The 11673-nt window shown below is 38.8% G+C and overlaps 1 protein-coding gene across 1 annotated transcript; it reads left to right on the top strand.

The window, feature by feature from the left end:
* Window positions 1-2842: 2842 nt before the first annotated feature.
* Window positions 2843-5279, top strand: LOC119407559 (protein-glutamine gamma-glutamyltransferase K; the record flags this gene model as incomplete). Its single annotated transcript, XM_037674379.1, is given in 4 exon segments — window positions 2843-2961; window positions 3053-3160; window positions 4905-5082; window positions 5251-5279. Coding segments are annotated over 4 exon segments (434 nt in total), but the record flags the coding sequence as incomplete, so codon positions are not given.
* Window positions 5280-11673: the final 6394 nt, after the last annotated feature.

Below are 11673 nucleotides of genomic sequence, written 5' to 3'. Positions count from 1 at the left end.
CTCCCCGTATAGCACCGGAAACATATTGGATATGTGGCAGATACGTAAACTTGCATACTGTTGTATCTCCCCGAATATTAGGCCTTTTTGTCCAGTGAAACCTTTTTCTCATCTTTTTCTGAACAATAAAATAAATAAACCATTGAACCACATGCATTGTAGACCTGCGAAGTGCTTGTATAGTACAATATATCTAAGTAGTTTTGCATCTCCTCACCCTCATATCTGAACAGATAAGTAGGAGATAAAATTTTCTTTTTATAATATGCATGATGTGGTATCTGCTCAACAGTAATTTTCATTTTCATTTCACCTTCAGGCATGAACAGTAATATCTTATTTACAGAGCTGGCCTGGCAGCACCAACAGTACCTGTAGGGTCAAGGGAAGGGAAGTAAGACACAACCATGGGATATAGAAGTCATCAACAAGGAAACACAAATTACATAAACAACAGTTCATTGTCAAAGTAAAATGACAACATTATTAAGCTTGAAAACATTTGCAAGTATGTTTAAAAATGGCTTTTAAACAATTTTTAAAACTAGAAACTGAGACAAGTGAGGTCAGATCCAAAGTTTTTGAAGCAGCTTCCAGTCAGATGGAGCAGCAGAAGCAAATCCAGACAGAGTTGTTAACCACAAACACTGAGAGGATCGGCTGGTCTACTTTGAAACAGCTGCTAGTTTCAGTAGATGAGTTAAATATAGGATAGGATAAGATAAGATAAAACTTTATGGATCCCGGAGAAAATTGTTGTGCCAGAGTTTCAGTACAAAGGAACATACACAAGGAATCACATGATATATATATATATAAAATAAACAGGTCAGGTGCAGACAGAAACATTAAATTGTTTATTATAGAGCAGGATTAGTTTTATTGTCCTATGTGTAGAAAAGGGGAGGAGTTGAAAAGTTTGATAGCCCCAGGGATGAAGGACTTCCTATGTTGTTCTGTGGAGCACCTCGATGGTCTCAGTCTACGACTGAATGCGCTGCGGGATGAGTCCAGTGTGGCATGCAGGGGGTGTGATGTGGGTGTGATATGGAGGTGAATAACCAGCAACATCGTATAAATGAGGGTGAACCAATGAATTTTGCAATGAGTAAAAGGTCATTTACCATAACAAGAGGGTAGAGGTGACAACCAGTGCTGAGTTTGAGCCGGATCCTGTCAGAATTGGATTTGGTAACTTTCAGGCTTACTAATAATAATGTTATGAACAAATTTGACTGCCTTGAATGAATTAAACTTATATTGGACATGTCATCTGAAAATAATTACATAAACATTCATTTAAAATGTAACAGCCATTTTTGAGCTTCCTAATATCACATCAGAGCTGCTCCTTCAAGTAAGCATTTCTGCTCCTTCCCTTAAAGAAATCTCCGTCCCTAAAAGTTCAGTCATGGACAATTTAATTATAAACACAAAAATAAAATTAAACAGCACAACTAAACTGCAAATCAGTTTTACAGTTTGAATCATTAATAACATTTTGATTATTTAATTAAAAATATGAGAGGAATGTTTGATGGGTAATCACAATACATACATCACATATCAAAACAACAGCACCAATTTGTCAAAATAACAACGGTCAAAAGTTCAAAAAGACAGTCCAACTTACTTTCTTTAAAAAAGTCTTCTCGTACAACTAAACAACCAAGCATTGAAGCATGTGAAAGCAGTGGCAATGGATATATTGGAGCAGGTGTGAGGATGCGTGAGAGAAGTGGAGCGTCCTCTATTCACACAAGGAGGGCTGTTGGTCAGGCTACTTCTTGTGCTTCTCTAAAATACTTATTGAATCAAGTGTTTACTTATGTAGGTAAACTTAGATGTTTAACAACCACTTAAAATACACCGGAATACAGGAAACAACATCTACTTTATTAAAAAAAATGTGTGTGTGTGTGTGTGAGGGGGGGGGGGGGGGGGGCAACAGCAGAGTGATAAATTGTGTCCAGCTTACAAAGGACACCCTTACAAGCATGTCTACAAATTATGTATGTCTCCATAATCCAACAGAGGCAGAATGGATTTTCAGCTATGGAGCATTTTGCAGCCAGTGTAAACAAAGATCTATTTCTATATGTCTCTTTAATGCATACTAAACCCAGACATGTTCATATAAAAATGTTTTTACTCAAACAAACAGAAAATTGTATGAAAAAGGACAAATGAATTCAATTTAAAGTTTGAAAGTATTGAAGTTGAAACAATTTTTATAGAGATCAGCCCCCATACCAGGAACCATCACTTCTGGTTTATTTGCTTGTTTGATATTGTTTACTTTATTATACCAAACATTCTTTGTGGCTTAGTTTGATGAAGATGACCCTAAGAAATGTCACAAAATGGATTTATTTAGAGAGTTGCATTGATTTTAATCCCTGACGGTGGGAGTGTTTTCTTCATCACATACCAGTGATTGTTACTGGGGTTAAAGTCTGACCCTTGTGATGAACAATCTATGGGTCAAGCTAATGTATAATACCTCCTTATCGTGGACCATCAGAGTTCTATCACTTGCAATGCCTCACCATGTCTCTGCAAATACCATACAAGTACTATTTTTTATACATATTGTAGTACTATCAACTTGTATGAGGATGCTTTAATGGTTTAGTCACAAGTTATGGATCAAAAATAAATCTTGACCATGTCATTGTATGTAAAAAGCTTCTTTTGCAACATATTGGGTTAAATAACCAGATTTAAAATATTATTCACTGGAAAACTTTTCTAACAAAATGAGTCAATTTCCCATTTGTTTTTTTAGATTTAGATGTTGACTTCTTGTAACAAGATGTATCCTTTTCTCTGTCTCCACAAGATGACCTGATCTTCCTGGATTCTGAGGAGGAGAGACAGGAGTATGTCCTTAATGATGTTGGAAGGATCTACTACGGCACTGAGAACCAGATTGGAGAGAGGACATGGAACTATGGTCAGGTCAGAGCTGTGCGATTGCTCTGTGTTTGATGGAACAACCCTCCAGGAACTGACAGGCCAGCTCAACAAATTTACGCTCTTTTGCTTTCAGTTTAATGACAAGATTTTTGCTGCTTGTCTCTTTGTGCTGGAAAAGAGTAAAACTCCCAACTCTGGTTGGGGAGACCCAGTGAATGTGGTGCGGATCATCTCAGCCATGGTGAGAGAGCAGCCTGTTGTTTTCACATCTTTCAGACTACGTTTCCCTGCCTAAACCACTTTTCTATATAACTTGAAGTGGGCCCACAGGGCAACTTCTTTCAAAACATTAAACTAATCAGTCTTCTTTGGGTTCTTTTGTGCATTAATACAACACAAGTCCAAAAGAAACCAATAGCAGATACATCAGAGGTAAGCAGATAAGGAACTGAAAAACCTTTAAACAAAAAAGGTAATTTACCCCATTTAAAGATAAAAATACTGAAACAATATAAATATGTTTTTTGGTCCTGTTCTTTATGGGGCAGAGGTTTTCTTGTGTAAATAACGGTGAACTTTGCCTACACTGGTCGTCAGACGTGTTTCTGAGCCCAGTAAGTGATTTTAGATACAGATTATGTTTTACAGCAGTGTTCCCCGAGAGACCAAAGATCCAAACTTTTTAACCTTGTCCCTTATGTTGAAAGGTTTTACTTGGTTCTCTTAATGTTTTATATCATCTAAACACCATTGACTATTGACTATCTACAGACACTACCTGAGGGAAGTAGTTTTGTCACAGCAGCAGACAGTGTGCTCGCTTCATGACATAATAATGTGAAGTTCTCTGCAATTTGCAATGAGCACTCAAACATTACGCTCTCTTCACACCCTGGAAAACCTGTTTTTATTCAAACCAATACCTGATGTGGGTGCTTATTTACACTTATTTTTAAGATAAGATACGATAGAACTTTATTGATCCTGCAGGAAATTGTTGTGCCAGAGCTTCAGTACAAAGGAACATACACAGGGAATCACACAAGATATCAAAAATAAAAGAGAATATAAAAATACCATCAGTTAGGTTCTAAACCGGTGCAGACAGAAACATTAAAGAGTTTATTGTGCTGCAGGATTCATTTTATTGTCCTATGTGTAGAAAGGGGGAGGAATTGAAAAGTTCGACAGCCCCAGAGAGGAAGGACTTCCTGTGGTGTTCTGGGAGCACCTCGGTGGTCTCAGTCTAGGACTGAAGGTGCTGTGGTCAGGGTCCAGGGTGTCATGCAGGGGGGGTGACGTGTTGTTCAGGATCTGGAGCAGGTTCCTCAACATCCTCTGCTCAGACTCCTCTGTCAGAGACTGCAGGTCCACTCCCAGAACTGAACCAGCTCTCTCATGAGTTTATAGAGTCTGATGACATCAGCTTTCTTCACCCAGCTGCTCCAGGCATCTTTCATAAATCTTCTAATTTTTGTTGTTGTTGTTTTTTACATACATTCATGAGGTCTGAATATAAAGTCTTAGCACCTTCGGTGTTTGAATGTTCTTATACAGTTATGGTCAGAAGTTTACATACAACCATGAACAGGAATTATTTTTTATTAATTTTAGGGCTTTTAATTATTTTTTCAATTATTATTATTTTTTTTAAAATTTTTGTCAGGGTGAATAAATTACACAACATAAAACTTCAACTGTTTTTAAAAACCAGAACTGGGCACACAAGTTTGAATTACTTCTTTAATATTCCACATATTTTATGGAACTCGTCAGTAGAACTTCATCACTTACCTTGACTCGTTCAAACCTACTTCTTGTTTTCATGCCTAATAATAAAAATAACAACTTGACCATAAACTCTACATCTTTGTAGCCATCTGTATGAATTTGATTAAAAACATAAAAAAATAAACTGTGTGACTCCTAGAAGCTGAGTGCACAACTCCTAATGAATGAATAATGCTATAAAATCATTTTTCCAGGTTAACTCTCCGGACGATCTGGGTGTGTTGGAGGGAAACTGGTCAGGAGACTATTCAAAGGGAACTTCTCCAACATTTTGGAATGGCAGTGTGGAAATCCTGCAGGAGTATCATAGAAACAATGGCTCCCCGGTGAAGTATGGCCAGTGCTGGGTCTTTGCTGGAGTTTTCACTACAAGTCAGTTAATAACTTGTTTTATGTTTGTTTGATTGACTTATGACATGGTCACATGGTTTGCCAAAATATCTGCCAAACGTGTGTTATAAAAATCTTCACTGCTGATGTTTTTTTTTCTTCAGTTTTACGATGTTTGGGCATTCCTGCTCGAACTGTGACTAACTTCAGCTCAGCGCACGATACAGATGTGTCCCTGACAACAGACGTGTACCTGGATGAGAACCTAGCCCCTTTAGACTACCTTAACACAGACTCTATCTGGTTTGTGTCCACTTGCTTTAATTACATTGTTTTAGTTCTGCAGGACAGTAAAAACTTTTCTGTTCATTAAAATAACCTTTGATCTAAAGGAACTTCCACGTGTGGAATGACTGCTGGATGGCTCGTCCAGACTTGCCCCCTGGTAATGGAGGATGGCAGGCCGTTGACGCCACGCCGCAGGAAACCAGCCAGGGCATTTATCGCTGTGGCCCAGCTTCTCTCACTGCCATCCGTAACGGCCATGTCTATCTCAAACATGACTGCGCTTTTGTGTTTGCTGAGGTTTGCTATTGCATATTTATTTAAAATAAACTTAATATAAATTCTCAAAGCTTAATAAAATATTTCAGATTGGGACATGACTGGATGCTAAGGAGGGAAAGAAGGACTTGTATTGACTGGCAAGACTGAGGGATCAGGCTGGAAAGGATGTGCTGTAGGTTAGACTTGTTAAAGAGAGAATTGGTAATGTTCTAACATGTGAGAAGAGAGTTATGGGATGGAAGGAGTACTTTAAAGAAGTAATTAATGTAATGAAAGAGACAGAATATAGTTCATAAAAACTGTAGTTCAGGAAGTGGAAAAGTTTAGAGAGGATGAGGTTTGGAAAGTTTTTAAGAGGATAAAAAAGGGAAAGGCGGCTGAACCTAATGACATACCAGTGGATGTTTGGAAATGTCTAGGAGAAATGGCAGTGAAGAGAAACTTGATTACTTCATGACTTAGTTATTCAATGGCATTTTTCTGAGTGACACAATTCCTGAGGAATGGAGAAGAAGTGTGCTGATGCCCATTTTTAGAAATAAGGGTGATGTACAGAGTTGAAGCAGCTACAGGGGAATAAAGTCGATGAGTCACACAAAGATCTGGGAGAGTTATGGAAGCTAGACTTAGACAAAAGGTGACTATCTGTGAGCAACAGTATGGTGTCATGCTGTGAAAGAGAACCCCAGATGCCATCATTGCTTTGAGGATAACAATGGAAAAGTACAGAGAGGGTCATAAAGAACTTCATTGTGCCTTTGGGGATTTAGTAAAAGCACATGAGATGTGTCAAAGAAGGTGTTGAAGAAGGAATTAGGAAGAAGAAATATGAAGGAATCTGGAGTGGTAGAGAAGTGTGTACTGATTATGTCTCCCTCTTCCTACTCTCTTGGTCGCCCTGTGTACATCTGCAGGTTAACAGTGATAAAATCTTCTGGCAGAAAAATACTGATGGCACCTTTAGTCAATTTTACAGCGAGAAGAAGACGGTGGGCCACTCCATCAGCACCAAAGCAGTTGGCTCAGAAGAACGCAGCGACATCACACACCTTTACAAATATCCTGAAGGTAAAAATCAAAGTGCAGAGGATCAAATGAAAACTTCAAAAGCTCCTATCAAAACTCTTTCAACCCATTTAGTTTCTATGGTGTGCATGTTTGTTCATTTTCAGGCTCAGAGGAGGAACGCATTGCTGTAGAAACAGCCTGTCACTTCGGCACCAAAGCAGAGGCCTACTCGTCTCCAACAGCAGAGGATGTCACTGTAGAAGTGGTAATGGAAGGAGAGGGCCCCAAAATGGGAGGGGATGCCAAGTTGACTATCAAGCTGAAAAACGTCAGCTCAGAGCAGCGTAAAGTCATGCTGCACAGCCAGCTGGCAGTCATGTACTACACTGGAGTCCTCAAAGCCACAGTGAAAAAGGACCAAACTGAAGTGAAACTTCTGTCCAATGAAGGTGAGTGAAGGTGCTCTCAGACACTTCATCCAATCAGCTGCTCAAAATGAGGAGATTCACGACCAGAACAGTTGGACTGCAAGCAACATCCATCTAATCAAGTGTCTAAAACTTACTGACCGGCATTTTAACATCTTTTCTTTTGTTCAACTGTTCTTCTGTATTCAAAGAGAAATTTCTGGATTGGTCAGTGGAGTACAAAGTGTACAAGAACCAGCTGACAGACCAGGCCGCTCTGATGCTGACCCTCTCAGGGAGGGTTCAAGAAACACAGCAGGTCCTGGCAACGCAGTTCAGCTTCCGACTCAGGACCCCAGACCTTCTCATAAAAGTAAGAAACACTGATCATTATAAAAATATTGGGGGCAGACAACATTTCTTTTTACCAGGTGGCCATTTTGACTTAGTTAAAGAAATCCAAAGGCAGCACAAGCACAACATGGTGTCCCAATCTATTCTACAAAAAAAAATCACTTTATCTTTCAGAACTACAGAGTCAGAGAAAATGTTGCTCTCCTTCAGGCAAATATTTTGGAAAACACTTCCAGAACTATTTTTCTTTCTCCCTCTCTCTCTTATTATGATCATTTATTTCATTGTTGGCGTACTAGGTGAGAAACAACAATCATTTTTTGGCATACTAAACTAACATTTGTGATTAAAAATACCTCAAAGACAAATCTTTCCTTTCACTACAACTACTGACCTTGGTTAAAACAAGCCAAGAAACAAACAAACAAACAAACTGTACAGGGCTATTTTAGTTCAAAATATGAATGAATTTCTTTGTTGTAAAATTATTATAGTCATTGTTTCTACTTGTTTTAAGAATCATTACTAAAATGGATTCATTTAAAGTTGTTTTGTGTTTAGCTGGGAATGATGAGGGCCAAATGGACGGTTCCAGGGTCGTTTCTTGCCGTTTATTTGTTTTCATTTTGTTTTGTAGCCAATCGGGAAGGCCGTGGTGGGGGAGAAGATGGCCGTGGAGATTTCCTTCACTAACCCTCTACCACAGCTGCTGAAAGCAGTGATATTTCATGTGGAAGGACTGGGCCTGCTACCTGCTCGAAAGATTGAATATGGGTGAGTCAGAAACATATATACATCATATTGGCTTGACTTGGTGTATCTTTGTCTTTTGTGACCGCCACTGTCATTTCCTGTTCTCCCTGCAGAGATATTGGCAGTCATGCCACCGTCTCCCTCACCGAGCACTTTGTCCCAACCCTTCCTGGTCCGAGGAAATTACTGGCTTCTTTAGACTGCAAGCAGGTCACACAGGTTCATGGTGTGAGCGACATTACAGTGGAGGACAAAAGCAGCGGCACTCCACAGTGATATGCAAAAGGGAGGCACTTTCATACCAAATTTAGACTGGCAATATCTCATCACACTGTAGGTGGTGTCTAACGTCTCCTCACGGACGCTTTCTATTTCCATTCACTTGTGACAAAAGGTAATACCGGGTATTTAAATCACTGAAGTATTATGAAGGTTGAAGGAATGAAAGTTTTATTTCCTCTTTGGAGCAAGAATTAAAAAAATTGACAGCTAATATAAGAACATGATCGTGCATCACATAAAATTCTGCATCAGCTTGCAAAACATTCCTAACTAGAGAAAATGTATTCTGCGAAAATGCAGTGTGAATACTTATTACAGAAGAACTTGCTGAAAAACAGCTGAAATTAACTTAAAAAAACATGATGAATTATAGCTGAAATGAAATAACAAGCCTACATTAGCAGAAGAAAGCACAATGAACACATATTTGCTGATTAGGCTATTTAGGATTAGCCCATTTAGGTTTAAATAAGCAGAAATTAGCAAAAAAAAAAATGGAAATCAGCTAAAAAAGCTAAAATTATCAACAACAAAAAAACGTCTAGAAAGTAGCCAAAAAGGCAGAAAGAAGCTTAAGCTACCAGAAGGAAGTGGATAGAGATGCAATGAGCTAAAAAAAAAAAAAAAAAAAAAAAAAGTGGATTTAGCTGAAAAAGCTAAAAATTTGCATAAAACAGCTAAACAGTATCTGAAATAGCAGAAAAAGCTGAAACTTAACAGGTAAAAAAGCTGAAAGGAGCATAACAAGGTGAAATTAGCAGAAAGAAGTTAGAAGAAGCACAAAAATGTTTTAGTTACAGGAAATTTTCTGAAAGGAGCACAAAACAGCTGAAAAACAGCTGAAATAGCTGAAAATAGCTAAAGAAAGTGTTTGAATTTGCACAAAGAAGCTGAAAGCAGCTGAAGAAGAACAAAATGTGAAAGGAGCAGTAAAAGGGTGTAAACAGATCTAAAGATTTGAAGGATGGAAAATGAGCTCAATTCATTTTCTAAGAGAAATAAAATGGCAGAAAAGGCTAAATATTTCAAAAAGCTAAAGTTGCACCAACACCAAAAGTCACAGCAGGGTTCTCTGGGAATGAGCTGAACGTTTTGATTTTGATTGCTGAAATAGCTGAAAACTGCGGGATGAGAACGACGTCGAAAAACTTGCGTAAGTAAAATGGATCACTACTGTAGTGTGAATGCTTCGTAAACATTCATACAATTATTCAGACACTGATGAAGGGGACATGTGAAAAAATATTGCAAAGAAACATTATTGTTTTAAAAAATGTTTGTAGTGGCAGAGGTTGAACATCGGTGCAGCTTTAGTTCAAGGAGATGTGCTTTTATTTAAAAAAAAAGTTCCATGTTTACATCTTGGTTTATATTTATCCAGTTTGTATAGTGTATTTATGTGTTTTATGTTGCATTACCAGTTGAAAACTAACTATTCACAGCACTTTGCTGGAAATAAACTTGCAATATTAAAGCACCAGTCGTTCACCGTGGTGATTTATTGATGTCAGATATAAAGATGTGTGGTTGCTTTGAGATGACCTTTAGTAGTCTATGGTTACAGGCTGGTAATCAGTAATCTGCAGAGACACAAAGATACGAGTACTCAGCGGGTTGTAAATATTTCAGCTCACAAGATTTGTATGTTCAAAATGAAATACGAACAAGTAAACAAACTAAATTAAAAGAGCATGCAAACATGGATAGAGGGTGAGGGCCATTATGACTTAGCAGCAGCAGCAGGATTCTTTTGAAGATGCCCGAGTGTTTTCACTATCAGGGTTAATGGAGTCACACTGAAGCCATGCAGAGGAAAACTTGCATTGGGAGACTTGTTGAATTTCCCAGGTGTTTTGAAGGATTCTATCTAACAATGTTACAAAAATGAATCGTTGGTTTAACAAATTTGAAGGTCTTCAACAGATATGATGGTACAAACCGGATTCAAAAAAAGTTGGGACACTAAACAAATTGTGAATAAAAACTGAATGCAATGATGTGGAGATGGTAAATGTCAATATTTTATTCGCAATATAACATAGATGACAGATCAAAAGTTTAATCTGAGTAAATGTAACATTTTAAAGGAAAAATATGTTGATTCAAAATTTCACAGTGTCAACAAATCCCAAAAAAGTTGGAACAAGTAGCAATAAGTGGCTGGAAAAAGGAAATTGAGCATATAACGAACAGCTGGAAGACCAATTAACACTAATTAGGTCAATTGACAACATGATTGGGTATAAAAAGAGCTTCTCAGAGTGTCAGTGTCTCTCAGAAGCCAAGATGGTAAGAGGATCACCAATTCCACCATTGTTGCGCAGAAATATAGTGCAGCAATACCAGAATGCTGTTACCCAGCGTAAAATAGCAAAGACTTTTAAGTTATCATCGTCAACCGTGCATAACATCATCAAAAGATTCAGAGAATCTGGAACAATCGCTGTGCGTAAGGGTCAAGGCCGTAAAACTCTACTGGATGCTCGTGATCTCCGGGCCCTTAAACGTCACGGCACCTCAAACAGGAATGCCACTGTCAAGGAAATAACAGAATGGGCTCAGGAATACTTCCAGAAAGCATGGTCAGTGAACACAATCCACCGTGCCATCCGCCGTTGCCAGCTGAAACTCTACAGTGCAAAGAGGAAGCCATTCCTAAACAAGCTCCACAAGCTCAGACGTTTGCACTGGGCCAGGGGTCATTTAAAATGGAGTGTGGCAAAATGGAAGACTGTTCTGTGGTCAGATGAGTCACAATTTGAAGTTCTTTATGGAACACTGGGACGCCATGTCATCCGGACCAGAGAGGACAAGGATAGCCCAAGTTGTTATCAACGCTCCGTTCAGAAGCCTGCATCACTGATGGTATGGGGTTGCATGAGCGCTTGTGGCATGGGCAGCTTGCATGTCTGGAAAGGCACCATTAATGCAGAGAACTATGTTCAGGTTCTAGAACAACATGCTCCCATCTAGACGTCATCTCTTTCAGGGAAGACCCTGCATTTTTCAACACGATAATGCCAGACCACATTCTGCAGCAATCACAACATCATGGCTACGTAGGAGAAGGATCCGGTACTGAAATGGCCAGCCTGCAGTCCAGATCTTTCACCTATAGAGAACATTTGGCGCATCATAAAGAGGAAGGTGCGACAAAGAAGGCCCAAGACGATTGAACAGTTAGAGGCCTGTATTAGACATGAATGGGAGAGCATTCCTATTTCTAAACTTGAGAAACTGGTCTCCTCTATCCCCAGACGTC

Source organism: Nematolebias whitei, chromosome 3 (genome assembly GCF_014905685.2).
Source record: "Nematolebias whitei isolate Nwh7 chromosome 3, NemWhi1, whole genome shotgun sequence".
NCBI lineage: Eukaryota > Metazoa > Chordata > Actinopteri > Cyprinodontiformes > Rivulidae > Nematolebias > Nematolebias whitei.
The sequence above is the reverse complement of the archived record's forward strand: the minus strand, read 5'-3'. Positions and strand labels throughout refer to the sequence as shown.